Source organism: Aquarana catesbeiana, linkage group LG06, assembly GCF_042186555.1.
Source record: "Aquarana catesbeiana isolate 2022-GZ linkage group LG06, ASM4218655v1, whole genome shotgun sequence".
Lineage (NCBI taxonomy): Eukaryota > Metazoa > Chordata > Amphibia > Anura > Ranidae > Aquarana > Aquarana catesbeiana.
In genome coordinates this window covers 66,456,964-66,479,480 of record NC_133329.1, presented here as the reverse complement: position 1 = coordinate 66,479,480, position 22,517 = coordinate 66,456,964, and the positions used below count along the sequence as shown (strand labels likewise).

Genomic DNA, 22,517 nt, shown 5'->3' with positions numbered 1-22,517 from the left:
AAGTGAAGGTTCTGGAGTGGCCATCTCAGTCTCCTGACCTCAATATTATTGAGCCACTCTGAGGAGATCTCAAACGTGCAGATCATGCAAGACAGCCCAAGAATTTACAGGAACTGGAGGCTTTTTGCCGAGAGGAATGGGCAGCTTTAGTATCTGAGAAGATAAAGAGCCTCATCCACAAATACCACAAAAGACTTCAAGCTGTCATTGATGTTAAAGGGAGCAATACACGCTATTAAGAACTGGAGTAGGTAAACTTTTAATCAGGGTCATTTGGGTAGTTTATGTTGCCATTATGATTTAAAAAGAGTATACACACTTGATTGATAATAAATGGCTTCCGCCAAACACTAACCGTTAATTTTGTGTTATCATTCATATTCTCTGAAAAATGGTCAAGAAATCATAAATTCTGCCAGGGTATGTAAACTTATTAGCACAAATGTATTACCACACGAACAGGTACAAAATATGATATCTCATCACCAATTTATATATGTGAAAACATATTATTTGACAAGAAACCAATATGAAATTCCATTCACCTGTGTCCCCTCTCGATCCAGCAACGTGCACGACTGTCCCGGTACTCCCTCTCCTCATTGGCTGAGACAGCAGCAAGAGCCATTGGCACCCACTGCTGTCAATCACAGCCAGTGAGCCAGTTTAAAACAAAGTGGGGGCAGGGCTGAGCTGAGCTGCAGCTTTATGTGTCATATGGATGCATAGAAATAGAACAGTGCTTGGGAGTGAGCACTAACCAGTGGTCCCATAGCAAGCGGCTTGCTGTTGGGGGCCCTGGTCAAGGGGGAGAAGCCAGGAGCACTGGCGTGAAGAAAATCGTGCTGCTCTGTGAAAAACTACTGCACAGAGCAGGTAGGTATAACATTATTGTTTTTTTGTTTTTTTTTAAAGCAGAACCTATAATACCACTTCAATGTTTTCCATAGCCTGTTTAAAATCACTATATATGTAAATGAGAACATTCTGTGGAATTCCTGGCAGACATCCTGACCCAATTTTTCAACAGGAATGGGAAAGCTATTGACTGGGTTGGATTCTTCGATATGATAAACTTGAATTCAAGCAATAGTTCCATGGCTGGAAACGAAGACTTCTCTGCAGTGTTCCAGTTTCCAGGACACAAGGATGGCAGAGTGACACTTATTCCCCTAAAACTGGACAAGCTTTTTCTGGATTTCTTTTTAAAGAGAAAAAAATCAAATCAAAAAAATCCCTTGATAAAAATACCATGGTAAATTATTTTGTTGTGCTTGACTCAATACAAAAATGGCAGGGTATGAGCTCCGAACATTGGTGATTGAATGGCATTTTTCCTGTTTTAACATGATTCCACCACACAACAATGATCACAAGCTACAGATGTACTAATAAAGACTCATCACCATAAATAGCTCCGCAGTGAAATGTTCTCTCTTTCTTCTCTTTCCCACAGCTATATCTACAGATGAAGGTCACATCTTTGTGATTGGTCACACTGGGTCTGAACTTCAGTGAAGATGTGAAGTTTGGTCCGTCTCTGCATGATATGACCCCATACTGTGTGTCCAGCAGTCTCTCCTCTTCCTCCTTATCTCCTCCATGGGACTCTGGGATCTCATAGACTTGTCCTCTTCTCTTCTCCAGCCAAGTCACACTCGTGTTCTCTGGGAATTTGGTGGCTTTACAGTTTAGAGATGTTTCTTCTCCAGCAATCAGCTTGGTAGGATTTGGTAGAATGTCCTCTACTGTGAAAGTTCCCATATCTGAAAATGCATTGATTAAGAATGTACTCAGTTATTTGTTCCATTACATGGAAATTTCATCTCTTGTGTTTTCAAACCATAAAAACACACCAAAATATACACGTTATAACTTATATATGTATAATTAAACTAAGCTGCAAGGACACAAAAGATGACTTACCAGGGACCAATTTATTGTTATTAAAAGTAGTCTTGGACATCACTGGGTCAACCCTGCTTCATACCACCTCATGAGCCTGTCTGTCCATTAAGCATGAGATGTTCAAATTGTCACTCCTATTATCCACCTGTCCCCAAAAATTCTCAACAGCATAATTTACACTAATGTTGCTCACCGACTTGACACATTACCACTTCCTAAGCCGGGAACTCATTGTTAATGAGTGATCACATGAAAGACTGGATAATGATTATGGGCAACTTTAGCTTTGATTATTGGCTGGCTTAAGATGGAAATTAAAGCTGAATACAAGGTATGATTTTTATTGCAAAGTTACATTTGTTTAGCTTGGGCCAATGTATTCCAGATCTGTAGGACTGTTGTGGAAGCCAATACCATAATTACTGCAGTAGTCGGCACTACTACAATGATCATCATGGTCCTGTATTAAATGGCTGCCCTTCTACATAGTGAACACAGGGAGTCACTTGGAATGGCCAACAGAGAACTCCTTGTATTTTTTTTCAAAATCTCCACCATATCAAATTCATTGGAAGAAATTTAAAGCATTCTGTGAATGGTGATAGTACCTAGCGAGTGACCCCATGTTCACAATGCAGAAGGGCAGCCGCTTGGCATAGGACCCAGGAGACTGTGACAATCAATGTAGTAATGCCAAGTACTGCTTACATAATGGTCGCACGGGTATGGAATATGTACACTTACATTAGCCCATGCTAAACAAATGTAACTTTGAAATAAGAACCCTACCTGGAGTTCAGCTTTATTTTACAGACAAAATATAATGTGCTTTTAGCAACATAAACATTCAGTAAGCAAACAGTATATATTGGTATACGTTTCATATCAGAAAGTACAATTTACAGAGTTTTAATGTGTGTTACCTTTTTTTCTGTATTTTCGTCTCCACAAACAAATTCCGATTCCAACTGATATTGCCATCACAACCAGAATAATACAGACCACTGTGATCACAATAGATGAAGTTTCTATATATGTAAAATAAAATAATGATTAAAGAAAGAAAACGTCTTCCTAACACATCCTCTATATAGGGGTTTACATGAGTCGGGAAGGGATGAGCACCAAAGAGAAAGGCATGAAAAAAAACAATTTTATCACCAGTGGTGCATTACCAAATATCCCAAATAAAAAAAACACCAATAGATCAGTGTTACCTTTGGAATATTTTGTCTATAGCTGTAATTAACCACTTGACCACTGGGCACTTAAACCCCCTTCCTAACCAGACCAATTTTCAGCTTTCGGTGCTCTCACATTTTGAATGACAATTACTCAGTCATGCAACACTGTACCCATATGAAATTTTCGTCCTTTTTTTCACACAAATAGAGCTTTCTTTTGGTGGTATTTGATCACCTCTGGGTTTTTAATTTTTTTGTGCTATGAATGAAAAAAGACCAAAAATTTTGTAAAAAAATGAATTTTTCTTCATTTTTATTATAACATTTTGCAAATAAGTAATTTTTCTTCATAAATTTGGGCCAAAATTTATACTGCTACATATCTTTGGTAAAAATAACCTAAATTAGTGGATATTTAGTCTGTGTGAAAGTTATAGAGTTTACAAGCTATGGTGCCAATCACTGAAAATTGATCACACCTTATGTACTTAGGCCTATCTCATTTCTTGAGACCCTAACAAGCCAGGCAAGTACAAGTACCCACAAAATGACCCCTTTTTGGAAAGTAGACATTCCTAGGTATTTAGTAAGAGGCATGGTGAGTTTTTTGAAGTTGTTATTTTTTCCCACAATTCTTTGCAAAATTAACATTTCTTTTATTTTTTATTTTTTTCACACCAAATTGTCATTATAACAGGTTATTTCTCTCACATGGCATGTACATTACACAAATGACACCCCAAAATATATTCTGCTACTCCTCCTGAGTATGGCGATACCACATGTGTGAGACTTTTACACAGCCTGGCCACATACAGAGGCCCAACATTGAAGTAGCACATTCAGGCGTTCTGGGAGCATAAATGACACATCTAATCTCTCAACCATCTATTACACTTTTGAAGGCCCTGGAGCACCAGGACAATGGAAAGATGCACAAAGTGACCCCATTTTGGAAAGCAAACACCCCAACGTATAATCTAGGAGGCATAATGAGTCTTTTGAACGGTTCATTTTTTTCCCGAAGTTTTTGGAAAATTTTTTTTTTTTACACAAAGTTGTCCATTTATCAGATATTTCTAACACATAGCATGTACATAGCAAAAATGACACCCCAAAATATATTCTGCTACTAAGTATGGCGATACCACATGTGTGAGACTTTTACACAGCCTGGCCACATACAGAGGCGCAACATTGAAGTAGCACATTCAGGCGTTCTAGGAGCATAAATTACACATCTAATTTCCTTACAATCTATCACATTTTTGAAGGCTCTTCATATTTCTAACACATAGCATGAACATACCAAGAATTACACCCTAAAATACATTCTGCTGAGCAAAGGGTAAACAAAAGATTACCTGTGGTTTTAGTAGTGCAGTTGTCCACAGGAGAGCCCTGATCCAGGCAGCAGGCAGGGACGTGGTCAGCGACAGTGAATGGAATTGTCCAGGCAGCAGGCAAGAATATTGTCCATAGTCAGTACAGGCAGGGATACTGTCCTTATACAGTCCAGGGTCAGTGCAAGTAGAGACATTGCCAGCAGTGCCAAAATATTGGTCCTGGTAGTAAGCAGGAACATGGTCCAAGTAGCAGGCCAGGAAAGAATGGGGACAGGGGTAGAGGCTTCTCCCACCCAAATCTCTTTGAAGCCTCAGAGTCTCCAGACCCTAAATCTGGGAATTAGAAAACTAAAAAATTTGTTTTCTTCATCCAGAAAAACATTTCTGGAGCCCCTCACATATGTGAGACCCCTGTGTTCCCACTAGCATAACAGGGTAAATTATCAGTCCAAGAGGCAGGCAAAAAACGTGGTCAAACAGTCCAGGGTCAGTTCCAGAGCAGGCAGAGGTAGGTACAATTTAGCGTTAGGCATAAGCTTGGTCGTATAACAGGCCAGGGTCAGTTCCGGAGAAGGCAGAGGTATGTTTATCGTTAGGCAGATGCTTGGTCGTATAACAGGCCAGGGTCAGTTCCGAAGAAGGCAGAGGTAGGTACAGTTTAGCGTTAGGCAGAAGCTTGGTCGTATAACAGGCCAGGGTCGACTCCGGAGAAGGCAGAGGTATGTACAGTTCAGTGCAGTGGCATAAGGGGTGTGGAGGAAAATAACAGGAAATGAGAATTACGTTTACCATACTTCCCTAATAATGTAGAGAAATATGGTAACGGCAGAAACATTCACCTATACAGTGGCCTGCTTGGGAAGGACATTGGGGACAATAAAACGAGGTGTCTCTTCTAATTCCTCCTCTGGAGCACACCCGGCATCTCTTCTGACATCTGTGGCCTGTTTCACTGGGGGGGATTTTGTCAGGAAAGTGGCGTTCCTGGAGTCTGCTCACGGAATCAGAGCAAATATTTTCTGGTGGGCTTTCAGGGTACAAAAGGGCAGAGATTACTTGTTCCTGGTAGTGCAGATAGGATACGGGGTTCTCTAGATTTTTGGTAAATAACATAAGTGTTATACATGGCCAAACTGAAAAAATAAATGGACACTTTTTTATACCAGTGGCGGGATTTTCTTGTGGGAAGGTAGGGTTCAATCATCTGATCCTTGAAGTCCACTCCCCCCATAAACAAATTATAAAACACAAGCAGGTTTCTGGACTCGTCCGTTTCTTCTTGGGACTTCCACGTAGGTGTCATTATGAATTGTCGTCAGCATGTGGACGTTTTGTCTGTCCCTCCACTTGACAGCCAATAGCTCCTGGTTCCGCAAAGATGCCGTCTCCCCTCGGCGTAGCCTTTCATTGACCAGTTTTTGCGGGAAGCCTTTTCTACTGGTTCTTACGGCACCACATGCTGGGGTGTCTCTTCGGTGAAGATTGCGGAAGAGGGGCAAGCTAGTATAAAAATTATCCACATAAAGGTGGTACCCCTTTCCAAGGAGTGGATAAACAAGCTCCCAGACAACTTTGCCGCTGGCTCCAATATATTCTGGACATTCAGGGGGATGCAGTTGGGTGTCCTTCCCTTCGTACACCCGGAAGGCGTAAATGTACCCCGTGGCTCGGTCGCAAAGTTTGTACATTTTTACCCCATATCGGGCCCTTTTGCTGGGGATAAATTGTTTGATGCCGAGCCTGCTGGAGAATTTTACAAGGGACTCATCCGCGGAAATATTCTGTTCAGGGGTATATAATTGGGGAAATTTTTCAGAGAAATAATTTAAGAGTGGCTGAATTTTGAATAATTTGTCAAATGCTGGGTCATTTCGGGGAGGGCACTGGGTGTTGTCATTGTAGTGGAGGAAGCGCAAAATCATAAGTTATCTTGATCTTGGCATAAACGATGAGAAGAGTGGCATGTGGTGGATGGGGTTAGTTGACCAATATGAGTACATTTCGTTTTTTTTGTGAGTCCCATTGTAAAAGTTAGGCCTAAGAAAATTTTGAATTCCTCTATGGTAAGCTCTCTCCACTCATAGGGACGGGCATAACTAGAGCCAGGGTTGCTTACTATGTACTGCTGTGCATAGAGGTTGCACTGGGCCACAATGGATGATAGTAAGTCTTCGGTGAAAATCAAATAAAAATCAAGCATGAAAAAATCATCGGTGTTCACCTGGACACCTGGCTGGGCGGTAAAAGGGAGGATATTTGCTGCTGAATAAGGGAAAAGCCACAGGGGGTTTTGAAAGGCATAGGGAAGGGTGGCATGGCCTCTATCCTTTTGGGGCTGAGAGGACACCCTACTGGTACCTGGCCTTTGTTGCAGTGGCACTGCGCTTGAGGTGGACAGCACTGCGCTTGAGGTGGACGGCACTGCGCTCGAGGTGGACGGCACTGCGCTCGCGGTGGTAGTAGGCTGCTGCTCCACGCCAGAACGCCTTCTTTTCATGGGCACACGTTCCTCTTCCTATTCTGTATCAGACCCGCTGCTTGTCACAGGTTTATAGGCTGAATCTGAATCGGACTGAGACTCAGAGTGCTCCCTGCTGCTCTCATCGGTCATGCTGAGACGCTGGTAGGCCTCCTCAGCCATAAATAATTTTTTGCCATACTGGTGGCTGGTGAGGTTGATGTGGTGCAGATGAGCACTGATGGGCACAGGTGGCACTGATGGGCACAGGTGGCACTGATGTGGCACTGGAGTGGCACTGGTGTGCACTGTAGTGGCACTGGTGTGGCTTTGGTTGCACTGGTGTGGCTCTGGTGGCACAGAGGTGGCACTGGTGGGCTCAGGCAGCACTGGTGGGCTCAGGAAGCACTGGTGGGCACAGGCAGCACTGGTGGGCACAGGCAGCACTGGTGGGCACAGGCGGCACTGATGTGGCACTGCAGTGGCGCAGATGAGCACAAGTGGCACTGATGGGCACAGGTGGCACTGTAGTGGCACTGGTGTGGCTCTGGTTGCACTGGTGTGGCTCTGGTGGCACAGAGGTGGCACTAGTGGGCTCAGGCAGCACTGGTAGGCACAGGTGGCACTGATGTGGCACTGCAGTGGCGCAGATGAGCACAAGTAGCACTGATGGGCACAGGGGGTACAGATGACACAGATGGCACAGATGTGGCATGGTTGTGGCACAGATGACACTGATATATATAGAAAAACTCACTGATTGGCACCGTAAGGCTCTCCTCTCCTCTCACACTGCATCGGTGTGAGGAGAGGAGAGCGGTGAACTCCTGATGACCTTGCTTTCCCTGCTTTGTTGACATTTGTGATCGCTCCTTCATTGGACGGAGCGATCACATGGTAAAGGGCCGCTGTCATTGGCCCTTTACCGCGATCCGTGTTGCGCCGGGTCCCGAGGACCCGGCAAACATGGATGTTCCAGTGTGCACGCCCCAGGGGGGCGCGCGGGAGCGGTTTTCCGGGATCACGTCATATGACGTGATCCCAGAGTTATCCAACCGCCCTGCAGCCGTCATTCGGCTATGGGCCGGTTGGCAACTGGTTGAAGGGTAACTCCACTTTCGTAGGGAAAAAAAATAGCAAATAAAGAAAAAATAATATAGCAGATATAATTGCGACACTAATCATATTGTAATTGAATGTTATTAAAAATTACCTTTCCTTTTCAATTTGCAGCCGCTGTAATTTTCTGAGAATGCATTGCAATATGGCTACATGGAGTTGTTCTGTACACAGGTGGTGTACTGACCACTCCCCAGAAACATTGTTTCCTGTTTGTGTGATTGGCTCACCAATTTTTCCAGAAGTCTGCCTAAGATACAAGTCAGATTTCAGGCATCTCCTGTAACAAAAATGTAATTTGTGGAGAGATACTTCCAAAAGGAACACTTCTAAAGGGATGCAGGCCCAGCAGATTTCCTCATTAGTTCCCTGCAGCTGCACACCTGACAGTTAATTATGAAACCACTCCCATTAGACCCACTCAGAGGCACAGACAAACACACATGGATTACTTCAGAATAACAAAAGGTAGGACTCTGCAACAAAGGTTGTTATAATCCTTGCAATGTACAGAGATCACCCAGAGGAGAAAGTTTTTCTTCTCAACAAAAGTGGAGTTACCCTTTAACCTCCTTGGCGGTTTTCCCGAGTGTGGTTCGGGGTTAAAATTCAGGACCATTAGCGGTAACCCCGAGCCACACTCGGGATTACATCGCAGGATCCTGGCGCCTCCTTATTTACCTTGTCCCCGGGATCCTGCGATGTCCCCCGCAGTGTCCGAGGGCTCCGTCCTCCTCCGAAGCCTCTCTGTGCCAGCCTCCGTTCCCTGCGAGCGTCGCGACGCACGGGGCGGAGCCTGGCGGCAAATTAAAAAAAAAGTCAAAATCATAACACATACAGTACTGTAATCTTACAGATTACAGTACTGTATGAAATGATTTCACATCCCTTTTGTCCCCAGTGCTTTGGCCCATGCCCTGCATGCAATTTTATGTGATATACACTGTTCTTTCTGCCTGGAAACTGGAGATTGTCCATAGCAACCAAAAAGTGTCCCTTTACGTCAAAAGTGGCTTTAGACCAGCTAGAAAACAGCGATAGTAAATTAGAACACTTGCAGAACTGAGCGATAGTGAATTGTGGGGAAATTTATTTTATTACTATTTATTTTTATTTTTTTAAATTATTTATTTTTATTTATTATATTATAATTTATGTTTTTGTGTTTCAAACTTTATCATACCCGGGATATCTACTAGACTCTGGTTTGGACAGATTTAAGTGTGTTATTGTTAAGATTTACAGACCTACAATATAAAACGCCAAATTTCCATGCAAAATAATTGTACCGCTTTCAGCACCTAAAATCCGAAAGAATCATACCGCCAGGGAGGTTAAAGAGAAGTTACTATTACAGAGCTCTCATTGATATAAGGTGAAGGTTAAGGATTTCCATACCATTAAAATCCCATGATAGTTAAATTTACTATATGACCAATGCACTCAGTAACAAATCACCCAAAAAAGAACATTGATAAAGCAGTTACAATATTTGGCACATAAAACCTCCCCCTTACTAATCTCTACGCACCTGTTCCTTGTCAAACCTTTACTCCTAACTTTTTTTTAGAACCTTATTCTGAGAGTGCTAGGGTAGGTATGAATAGAATTTCCTGTCTGGTGTACCCTATTGGGCCTACAATGTCTTATTATGCTCCACCTTCTGACCTCCCTGTTAATTGCTAACCAGTTAAAGACAAACGCAATTAAAAAAATGTGTCATGTGAGAAGTGGATGACTATTCGTACCTTCATAGATGAGCTGGAAGTTCCACTGGAGAGGTTCTTGTAGAGAGTCATGTTGGACTTTACATGAGATCTTGTTCTGGTCATCATCGGTTGGTGTGATTGTCACGGTGCTGGTGACTTGGTAGGTTCCATTTTCATACTCTTGTGGTTTTTCCATTAACTGCTTCTTTAGGACCTCTTTATCTCTATACCATGTAAATTTGATCTCCGGAGGGAAGAATCCTGTGGCCTTACAGGTCAGAGTGTTCTCTGTATTTATCTGAACTTTTGTACTAAGTATAGAGAGTACAGGTCTGGCTGCAGAGAACACAAATACACAGATTTTACGAAGTGAGATACATATGCTTTTGAGAGACACTCATCTACAGCAAGACAAATTGTGAAAGGGTTGGGGTCTTTATATCTAATATCACAATGCTGTCTTTTTAGATTAGTAGTATAAGATCAAACCCATTTTTTAGATTTTATTGTTGCATCTGTCTCACGAGGGAGATTCACCCTCGCCATTTGTCCTGGCCACAGTTATTAGAGAGTCAGAAAGTAATGGAAAATCCAAAATTTTAGAGTGGTCACCAGAACAGGAATAGAAGAGAAATCTTCCAATGGGGCCACCTGTTCCTTTGACAACTGTCTAAGGGGAAATTTCCTTCCACTTTGGAGAAATTTCTACTTGCTAAAATCTTGTATAAACTTTAACTTTAACATAAGTTATTTTCAATATCGCTAAACCTGCAGCTTTCATTAAAAGAATATCTGGTGATCTTGCCATGAAGGTCCTTGTTTAAAGCAGAACTTTACTTTGATTTATTAAAGGCAAATAGATTGTGCACTTTGCCAGTGCAGTTGCTCTAGTGCTTAGTAAATGCGGTAAAATGTACAGTAAATGCTGACTTCTATCATCCAATCATGTGCAAGCAAAAATTCATTTTTTTTTTCATTTTCCACATATACCTTTAACCCCTGCAGGGGTTAGGCAGTCTGGTGAGTGTAAGCACGAGTGGGGGTGCAGTGAAGGACGGGGACAACACCAGTCAATGCTGAAATCACGTTTTTTTCACCAAAAGGATACACTTTAGGACCTTGATTTTGGACACTTACTGCTTTATACATTTTTGTTGTTTTTCACATATATATTTTCTTTACCTTTCACACATTGCTTTGTTGGACTTTTTATGCACACATGCTGGGGATTTTTTACTGTCATAATTGTTTGTTCTTTACTGCCAATACTGTTTTATTATTATTATTATTATTATACAGTATTTATATAGCGCCAACAGTTTACGTAGCGCTTTACAACTTGAGGGTAGACAGTACAAATACAATACAATTTGATACAGTAGGAATCAGAGGGCCCTGCTCCTTAGAGCTTACAATCTAAGAGATTGCCATAAGTGTTTATTTCGGAGTTCTTGTTTTTACTTTTGGGCACATTTCTATACATATATAGGCAGTTGGTTCTTATTGAGAAATTGGCACATATATATTTATCTCAGGAGCAAGTTGCACTTTATTATTCTAACACCTGTTGGGAGTGTTGTTTGCACTTTAATAGCTCCCACAACACATTGGTCACACGCATATTAATTGTTTTATTATTTTTTATTATTTTATTATTTTTTCTACATGTATGCCTCCTTTTTTCTTACACTTGTAGGAATCATTATTTAATGCACATATAGCCGGACAGCGCCAATTCCCCTGTTTATAGCAATTTCTGATTGGGTATTTTGTAAAGTGAAGAAGAATTCCAAGATCCATGGAGTCATAAGTTCTAGGTCACCACATCCCAGGATAAGTAGAATGAACATACAACCCCCATTGGTGGGTGGGACTTTAAAAGTGACCAATAGGGATGAGCCGAACACCCCCCTGTTCGGTTCGCACCAGAACATGCGAACAGGAAAAAAGTTCGCTCGAACACGCGAACACCGTTAAAGTCTATGGGACACGAACATGAATAATCAAAAGTGCTAATTTTAAAGGCTTATATGCAAGTTGTTGTCATAAAAAGTGTTTGGGGACCCGGGTCCTGCCCCAGGGGACATGTATCAATGCAAAAAAAAGTTTTAAAAACGGCCGTTTTTTCAGGAGCAGTGATTTTAATAACGCTTAAAGTCAAACAATAAAAGTGTAATATCCCTTTAAATTTTGTAGCTGGGGGGTGTCTAGAGTATGCCTGTAAAGGGGCGCATGTTTCCTGTGTTTAGAACAGTCTGACAGCAAAATGACATTTTGAAGGAAAAAACCCAATTAAATCTACCCGCGGCTATTGCATTGCCGACAATACACATAGAAGTTCATTGATAAAAACGGCATGGGAATTCCCCACAGGGAAACCCCGAACCAAAATAAAAAAAAAATGACGTGGGAGCCATGCAGAAGAGAAGAAGAGAAGAAGGAAGAAGAGAAGAGGATGAAGAAGAAGATGAAGAGAAGAGCGGGAGCCTCCCCCCCATGCCATGGGTGCGGAGCGGCCCGAGGAGAAGAAGATAGAAGACGCCGCAGAGGAGATGCTGGACGAGAACGCCGGAGGAAGAATCAGAAGAGCCAGAAGAACCAGAAGAAGAAGAAGATGAAGGAAGATAGAAGAAAGAAGAAGCATTTAAATAAAGGAATTTTCAAAAACTGTCTCTTGTCATTTTTAACATTTTTGACAGTTTTTTAGTGAAATGGTAGGGGTAAGTACCCCCTTACCATTTCACACAGGGGGGGGGCGGGATCTGGGGGTCCCCTTGTTAAAGGGGGCTTCCAGATTCCGATAAGCCCCCCGCCCGCAGACCCCCACAACCACCGGCCAGGGTTGTGGGGATGAGGCCCTTGTCCTCATCAACATGGGGACAAGGTGTTTTGGGGGCTACCCCAAAGCACCCTCCCAATGTTGAGGGCATGTGGCCTGGTACAGTTCAGGAGGGGGGGCACACTCTCGTCCCCCCCTCTTTTCCTGCGGCCTGCCAGGTTGCGTGCTCGGATAAGGGTCTGGTATGGATTTTTGGGGGGACCCCACGCCGTTTTTTTTTTTTTTTTTGGCGCGGGGTTCCCCTTAAAATCCATACCAGACCTTTTCAGGTCTGGTATGGGATTTAGGGGGAACCCCACGTCATTTTTATTTAAAATTTTGGCCGGGGTTCCCCTTAATAACCATACCAGACCTGAAGGGCCTGGTATGGAATTTAGGGGGACTCCCACGTCATTTTTTTTTTCTTAATTTTGGTTCGGGGTTCCCCTTTGGGGAATTCCCATGCCGTTTTTATCAATGAACTTCTATGTGTATTGTTGGCAATGCAATAGCCGCGGGTAGTTTTAAATGTTTTTTTTCCTTCGAAATGTCATTTTGCTGTCAGACTGTTCTAAACACGGGAAACATGCGCCCCTTTACAGGCATACTATAGACACCCCCCAGGTACGAAATTTAAAGGGATATTACACTTTTATTGTTTGACTTTAAGCATTATTAAAATCACTGCTCCTGAAAAAACGGCCATTTTTAAAACTTTTTTTTGCATTGATCCATGTCCCCTGGGGCAGGACCCGGGTCCCCAAACACTTTTTATGACAATAACTTGCATATAAGCCTTTAAAATTAGCACTTTTGATTTCTCCCATAGACTTTTAAAGGGTGTTCTGCGGCATTCGAATTTGCCGCGAACACCCCAAATTGTTCGCTGTTCGGCGAACTTGCGAACAGCCAATGTTCGAGTCGAACATGAGTTCGACTCGAACTCGAACCTCATCCCTAGTGACCAAGAACAATATATTGTATCAAAAATAGTAAATTTATTACAAAACGCATATAATGAATAAAAGACATAAGTCATCAAGGACAAACAGTACATCGATATTGATACATTTGATTAAATTTGCATAGTACGTGCAGACACGAATAGGCTGTTTTGGATGAACCCAACGTTTCCGGCTTGATGCCCTTCTTCAGGGTTTTTTTTTAACATCCAGAGCCCAGTGTCTATTGAAGAAATGTATACATACACATCATTTAGTAAATTGTTTGTACAAACAATATAAACAGTGTATATATTTTCTTTATTTCTCAAGGCATTAGAATTACGTGGAAGCACACATAGTGAATAGCACAGGTAACGTACCAAATAATTATAGGTTGCCCCCATATCCAGGAGGTAAGAAGGGTCCCAAGGAATAAAACAACATGAAAAAGTTACTTAGGCGTAACCCCAAATTGTTCCACATAGATCCTCCAGGGAAGGTCTGCACATACCCCAGAGGTGAATCAGATCAAATGATCTGAAATGAATGAAATAAAATATACTATAGTATAATGGAGTATGGACTGATATGATATGAACACAGTTGGTAAAGTTGTAAAATATCCAAGCAGAATCCATAGGGTAATACATACCTATGGAGACAACATATCAGAAATATCACCGCATAGCAAGGGCACATCCAGTGTTTGTAAGCCGGCTGAAAGTGTGTACAATATTTTTCCAGCCCAGGCAGTATACCTGTGAGAATGCATACAAATGAGGGAATAAGAATTTATATCCAAGAGGTCAAACAATGTAGGCCCATAGATATCAAGATGGTACAGGCTTACCTCCACTGGATGTAACGCCGTATGGCGTGCTGGTGATCAGAGCCAATACAGCTGTGTTTGCATTCTGCGAACAGCTCCAATAGATACCCCCATGGCATCTGCGCGACAGCATGGGGATGTCATGACACACGCTCAGCGTCAAAAAGAGGTCACCGAGCATGCGCATTGCCTGGGACATACGGACCAACTGTCCCTCAAGCGCAGGACACCGCCTCAAGGAGGTGTGGCGGCGCCTTGCGCTTAGGGGACACCAGCGCATAGCCACGACGGAAGGCATCGACCAAAGCTCAAAACAGAGCCCGATCGTACCAAAGTAGTGGAAAACTGTGAGGGTGCCTCAGCGAATGTCCCCCCAGTGTGCTGGGTGGGGGATCAAATGAGAGAGCAGAGGGGGGAGGTCGCACAAATAGGCTGATAACACAGCCAAATGTAGAGAACAAGAGGCAAAGAAAGCAAAACCAATTAAATGCAATGAATAAACCAATACATATTAGTAAGCCATAAGAGTATAGATTTACAATGATGTAGAGATATTTGGAACAACAAGACCGCATAGCAGAATACCTTATTTAACCACTTCAATACCTGGCTATAGTCAAATGACGTCCTCTACTTTGTGGGGTGATATCTGAATGATGCCTGCAGCTAGATGCATCATTCAGATATCATTCTTTTCAGCCGGCGATTCTGTGCACGATAAGAAAAATCATAGCGGCAGTTCCACCGCTTGATCGTTCTTATAGGCGACGGGAGGGGACGTCCCCCCTCCCGCCGCCATCCGGTGCTTCTCCGGGCTCTCCCGTGCCATCGGGTGCCCAGAGAAAGAATCGGCTGGCGCCGGATGTTGACGATAGGGACTATGACCGTCGGAGGCCCGGGCGCGACATTATGACAGTACCCAGAAATAAACGAAGCCGCGATCGCGGCTGCCAGCATGAGATCGGTGAATTTTTTTTTCCTGATCTCATGCTTTCCAGCCTGGAGGAGAGATGTGGGGTCTTATTGACCCCACATCTCTCCATAAAGAGGACCTGTCACATAGATTCCTATTACAAGGGATGTTTACATTCCTTGTAATAGGAATAAAAGTAATAAAAAAAAAAATGTTAAAAAAAGTGTAAAAATAAAAAAAATTAAGTAAAAAAAAAAAATAACATAATAAAAAAAAAATTTAAAACGCCCCTGTCTCCGGTAGCTCACGCTCAGAAGCGAACATGTGAGGTATCGCCGCGTGCGTTAGAGCGTGTGCAACATTTCTAGCACTAGATCTCCTCTGTAACTCTAAACTGGTAACCTGTAAAAAATTTTAAAGAGTCGCCTATGGAGATTTTTAAGTAATGAAATTTGCCGCCATTCCATGAGTGTGCGCAATTTTAAAGCGTGACATGTTAGGTATCGATTTACTTGACGCAACATAATCTTTCACATTATACAAAAAAATTGGGCTAACTTTACTGTTTTTTGTTATTTTTTAATTCATGAAACCGTTTTTGTTTCCAAAAAAAAGGCGTTTGAAAAATTATTACGCAAATACTGTGTGAGATAAAAAGTTGCAATGACCGCCATTTTATTCCCTAGGGTGTCTGCTAAAAAAACATATATAATGTCTGGGGGTTCTGAGTAATTTTCTAGCAAAAAAATGATGATTTTTACATGAAGGAGAGAGGTGCCAGAATAGGCCCGGTATTGAAACGGCTAAAGATGTAGAACGTGATGGGGTGTTATGGGGTGACAGTATTCTGTCACTGTTTCCTAGTTGTTCTTTTGCATTGTCACCTTGGCTTCCAGTGGAGACTACAAGTTGTTGCTTTAACACACATTGTGTAGCACTACCCCTGCAGGGGCTTCTGGTAACAGATTCCCTTTTTCCTGCACAGCCAGGCAACAAGCATTTTTCACTTTCATCTGGACACAAGAAAACAGTTTTTGAGCTTGATTTTGCTGTTTTATTAGGGATAATAACTTGGATGAGGTAAAGGGGTTATGGGATGACCAACTTGACTGGAACATTGAATAGGGACAATTTCCTTCCTATGTACAAAATCCTGAACTATCCTCCTTCCTGGACACCAACAGTCATTAGTGATCAAAGCAAAAATCTCCCTGGGAAAGGGATAGGAATGGTTAAGCACAGCGCTGTCCTCCTGAAAGCTTGCTACATGTGGCAATCTCTCCCCTTGTGAATCCCTGCATGTGCTGATGTACTCATTCTGTCCTCTTTGCTCCTTAGGTAAGATTTCTCCTCAAACTGAGATGCTGATAGAATCTTCTTAAGCCAGCCTGTGCCCAACCTGGAGGCAGAACCCCCCCTAGACCCAGGGGTCCCCTCTTACGCCACCAATAGTCTCCTTAGCACTCCATCTTCCACCCGACTCACCTGTTAGCATGGCTCCACCATATTTAAGGGCTGACTCAACCACTCTGCCAGGACATTCTGCCTGGAGATTGGCCAAGTTCCCTCAAGTATGAAGATCAGACCCTCCTGGCCTCTGCCCACTAACTTCTAGAAGTTTCTCCAAACATCAAGATCCAGGGGGAGGTACCAGAGACCTGCCTCTTTGGAGCCATCCAGCCTAACCTGCAGTAACCCTGACTCAAACTAACCATGAGTCAAAACTTAAATTTGCCTGCACTAACACTAGTAGCACACTAGAGGGTGCTACACTTGTATGGTCCACTGTTGTCACCATCTGGAAACCTGTCCCGAAAAAAAATATATGATAATGTAAACTTTTTATGTATCTTTCATTAAAATAGTGCTTGGCGATCCAGCCATGATGATACTTGTTCAGCCAATTACTGTTATGGACTAACAACTATCCCCCTATGGTCCTATTGTGTTGTCACTCTGTTACATACCCCTTTGGTGTAGTCTCCAAGTCATATTGGGCAGGCATGGTCCAGGATTATGGCATACAGTGCTTTGGAAAATTAAATACTGTTTAGTCACAGATTAAATCCACTTCAATCCACAAAAGCTAAACGTGAAAGAAATGTTTAATACAACATTTAACATTTTTAACCAGTAGGTGCCCTTACCTAACGCTTCAAATAAAATTTCCTTCTCCTTGCTTTCAGGACTGTAGATAACGGTACACATATATGTGCCCCTATGATAGACGGTCACGTTGGATATGTGTAGTGATGCGTATCCGTCCCCCAGGGATTCCACATTGAGGGACATTCTGGGATCTTCGGTGAAGAAGCCTTTGTTGTCATATCTCAGGATGACTTTTCCCTGGAAACTCCACAATATGGCCAGGAAATTAAGATCCAGCGGCTGTTTATCCAGCAAGAAAGTGCAGTTGAGAACTGTGTCATTGGTGACAAAGGCCCTCTGTGGGGACGGAGCGAAGACTTCCAATCCTGCATCTATTGAGATAAATCAGCATGTAGGATTATGAAAATGAATACTTGTTATATTCTTAATATCTAAATTTTAATTGGCTTTATTAATAAGAATATGCATTTTCCATATTTGTGGGAATGATAGGACTTTGAACTAGTGATATCCAGATGACCATTCATTGACTGAAAATGCAGGTCAAGACCCTGTCAGAATTTGATGGATTTTGTAAATAATATATGTATGGGTCTTCCTATGTAACCGATACTTTGTTTGATTTATGCGTTTATGTTTTAAATGGTCTGATGTTTAGTCTGACACATATATCTGGTTTCATGTTTAAGAGGGTTGGTTAAAGTGAAACAGATGTTAAAGAGGCTTGTATATCTACTCTAGCCCCCACTTTTAGAAAAGGGAGTGTATGGGAGGGATTTGTGTTTGGGCGCGAATTTGAAAGACTGAGTTCATATAGACACAAGGAATCCAGTCTTCAGGCGCACTCTTTACACAAATCTACTGCTTCAGACACATCTCGCTCTCCAATATACATCTACACACAGCTCTCCTATGCACACAGAATTACTTTCAGGACACAAGAGGTTAATCGGCCATCTTAGATGAAGTAACAAAAGGGAAGCACATGTCTAAAGACTTTCAGATCTTTGAAACAAATGAACTATATTTGAACATTTTTTGCATATATGAAACAACACTAATTCTGAATATGAATGTACTATTTTTGTAAGTATTTTCCAAGTTTATGTGTGTACAATAAAACACACGGTTTTGATTTAAGCTGACTCAAGCAGAAATAATTCCAAAATTCGTCTCACGAGAATCATCATTATTGAAGGCTTTTTATACAATATTAAGCCATTTATTTCATTGGCGGACGCCAGCCAGTTTCAATCGTCAGAAGTTTTTGCCACTTTTCCGTTGTTCAGAGGGGAAAGTGAGGAACAAAAAAAACTTTGCAATTATTGAAAGAACCTAGAATCGCATGTTTTTGATGTTTGATTGCGTGAAGACCAGAGTATTTTGGATCAGAAGTCTTGACAGACGGTTTAATTAGGGTCCAGCGGAAAACGGAAAAGTTTTATATTCGGTGAGTACCAAAATATGGAATTTATAAATGTTATAGCTGAAGGAAGTAAGTTAGAATTTGAAAGTTTAGCCAGCTATATTTCAGACACTAAGTTATGGCAATCAATGTATAATCAATGCCTACAGGCAAATAAAGAAATTGAGAAGAATAGATTTTCATTAGCTAAATCTAAGAGAAAATTAAGTAATATAATGAAATTAGTCTCAGTCTTCAATGCCATGGTTTTTGATATGTCAGGAAAACAAAGGCAAAGTGTAACAGAAATTGCACAAACACAGGAGAATTTACATATTGAAAAATTAATGATTGAAAAAGATGCATTAGAACATAAAATGAATGCATTATTGGAATTGGTTAAAGAAAAAGAAAGTTGTATTGCTTTTTTAACTCAGAAAGAAATTGAGCAAGAGAATGTTATAAGTTTGCTTAAAACGCAATTATTGCAAGCTCAGTCTTCTGCACATGCTCAGTGTTTAGCTTATGAACACGTGACAAAGTCAGAGGCGAGGGATAATGATGCTGATTCTGGATTTGACTCAGTGGAGTCATTTGTGGAGGTTAATATTTCCTCAGACAATGAAAGCGTGAAGTCTGTTGATTTGAATAATAGTAATATTCAACAGAAATGTAAATTTTCATCGCCATATACTCAAAGAAAGGTATATGCAAAAAAACCAACTCTTAAATGTTTAGTTTGCAAAAGAGAGGGTCACATAGCTAGGTTTTGTGTGATGGCTAATAATAATGATATACAAAAGAGGTTGTATTATCCGAAAACGATGCCAAGGCGCTATGAAGTGTATTCTGTGCGCTGGTGTAGTAATTTGAGGTATAGAGGCCATAATAATCAAACTGATTTCCCTTTTAAGACCCAATTGCAAAGGTTGCAAACTGCAAATAGTCCATTAAGACAGGAAAGGTATCACTATGTATCATATAACACTGTGAAAAACAATGTTAGCAGTCCTTAAATGAACTGCATGGATGGTAAGGATTTTCTGGTTATTGATTCTTTGCTATGGATAATAAGGTTATGATTTGAGGTTCAGAGATTTGGTTTTTATTTGATATATTTTTAGTATTTTCAAGGATAATCCTTTGGATTATTAATTTTTTATTAATTTTTCCCAGTTATGATTATTATGATTTTAATTTTTCATGTTTTGTTCAGATGGAACATTGAGAGGTTTAGTTCATCTGATAAGGGGTTAATTAACAGCTTTGTACTCAATTAGCAAAGGATGCAGATTTGTATGGAGAATTAGTGATTTTAACCTGAATATGGTCAAAATTATGTTGTGGAAAAAACAAATATAAGATTTTCTTTCGTTTTCAGAGGTTTAAAAGGTGATAAATCAATCTTTTCTTCCTCATCGGTTGTTATTAGATCTATATTTTTGTTAATGATAACTGGATCTAATATCATGACTTAGATGGATTTTCTATATTTTAATGTACCACAACACCTACAGGTGGAATTCACTAAATTTAATTATGACAGTTTAGATCACTTTGGTAAGCAAAAATTGTTTGAAATTCTTAAAGAGAAATTCTATTGGGACAAAACGGAAGAGACAGTAGACAGAGTAATTAAATCTTGTCTAATCTGTGTACAAAGATATTTTAATTATTGACAGGATATGGATTAATCATGTTTTTCTAGTTTGGGGTATACTAGCAAATCTCAGTAGTGATAGAGGATTCCATTTTATAGGTAAAATCATGCAGGTAATGTGTAAAATCTTGGAAATAGGACAGAGATTTCATGTATCATATCATTCACAGTTTGCAGGTACAGTTTTGTCAGTTACAGAGTATTCTTCATTTGATTTAATGACAGGAAGAATTATTTTGTCACTTGTGTTTCACAATGAACGTTTGGTTGGCAGTAGACAGCAAGGCATTAGTGTCCCTTTGAAGTTTATTTTTCTGCAATGCTTGTGATTTGAGAAGGGATATTAGGATGTTATTTAAAGGTATTGAATGTCATTCAGAAAATGATATTTCTTTTTGGTATTTTGTGCTCCTTTTGCATAACAGTGTTTTGGTTATAGATGATACAGGACAATTTGAACAGAATGGTGTTACACGCAGTTACTTGTATGAAAAATGGTCTTTCCACACATTTTTAAGTTTGAGTTAAAAGATCATAATTACTTTACTTTACAATATTCCTTGTTTAGGAAATTATTAAAAGACAATTTGTATATATACTGATATGTAGTATTTGTTTTAGAAGTTTAAAGAAACTTGTATTGTATAAGTTAAATGGTTACTCACAGAGCACATAGCCCGACCCTTAGGAATTTGAGAGTGTAGTGACACCATCCTTTTTAAAAAGGAGGGGGGGACTACTCATTGAGAGTCTGCATCTGTGGGACTACAAGACAAAAAAGAACCTTTCTGAATAAGAAAGGAGGGGGTTTATTTTTTTAGGAGTAGAATGCCTGTAACAGAGTTTTTTGACAGACATGCACTCCAGTAGATGTTGCAACAGACACTCACTCCAGTATACACAAGACACATATACAGCATGAGAACTGTTGTTACATACACACACACATATCTGATTCTTGTAACATTTTGTTATTTTATTATTAAAACCAAAATTATCTTTTATTCAAGATAAACGGTTTATCAAGATTGATGATTAAGAACGGAAAGATTTATTTAAATCAAAAATTAGATGATGTTAGCACAAGTTTATACAGAAAGAAATATGGTGATTAAAGAGTTGCCATGTGTAAGGTCACACCCAGAGATGGTGAGATACATGTCACAGGCGGAACTAAAGTTTCAGGAGAACTGGACCATGGCAAAGTAATTGGGAAGGTCCATTTGACATCTTGGATATTCAAGGGACAATGGTATTAGTTCAAGGATTTCTCAATTTAGTGAAAAAGCATGTATAAATAAAAATGTGGGTATAACAAATGTAATATTCTAAGATAAATGATGCTGCTTTTATTTTTCCTAGGAATGAATTATATTTCATTAACCTGGAGGAATCATGGATTCCAAAAAAGAAGAAAGATGACAGTTCAACAAAAGAAAGTGTTAAAGAGAGAAGATTTATCATCATCACAGGATGCATCTTTTCCCTAGTGACAATTTTATCTGTGGTAAAATAAATCACAAACTGTTCCAGCTATGCAGAGGTTAACAGGATTGAAGAATTACACAACAAAGTCATTACATTATTCAGAGACAAAAGAGATCTAGACACTGATATCAATATAGATGACAAAAGTGATAAAGATATTGATATTGATACAGAGGATAAGAGTGATAAAGATATTGATCTTAATACAAATGACAGAATATAATTCTAGATACGTTGATATTAATACAGCTGAAGAATTGTATGGATATGTATTTGTAGGACAGGGATATGATTGCTGTATGGAATTATATTTAATTCATAGTAATAATGTTAAGGTCAACATTAAAATAGAATCCAAAACAAATTTAGTTAAAATGCTGGGATCTTATAGGTTAAACAACAGAACCCGGAACTTTTGAATGTGATATATTGGGAAGGAGTTTTGGTCAGTATTTGTAAAAGGTAACAATCTTTAAATATTTTTGAAGAGAATGATAGTTTGCATTTGATATGTAAAACAAAAATATATGTACCTCAAGATTCATTGGTAACTTGGAAAAAGAACGATTAATTTTTGGGAAGTTTTCTTCACAGTTCTACTATGATAATTCATAAAGGAATTTATGG

The 22,517-nt window shown here is 40.4% G+C and overlaps 1 protein-coding gene across 2 annotated transcripts in view; it reads right to left on the bottom strand.

Annotated features, from left to right (window-relative positions):
• Nucleotides 1-22,517, bottom strand: part of LOC141148573 (uncharacterized) — a 153,153-nt gene that overhangs the window by 57,068 nt on the left and 73,568 nt on the right. For both annotated transcript variants that reach the window (XM_073636135.1, XM_073636134.1), the window contains exons 2-5: nucleotides 17,376-17,708; nucleotides 9,764-10,060; nucleotides 2,832-2,936; nucleotides 1,407-1,766 (exon numbers count right to left, since the gene is read on the bottom strand). In XM_073636135.1, coding sequence (XP_073492236.1) covers nucleotides 1,407-1,766; nucleotides 2,832-2,936; nucleotides 9,764-10,060; nucleotides 17,376-17,708 — 1,095 coding nt within the window. The remainder of the gene's footprint in view (nucleotides 1-1,406; nucleotides 1,767-2,831; nucleotides 2,937-9,763; nucleotides 10,061-17,375; nucleotides 17,709-22,517) is intronic.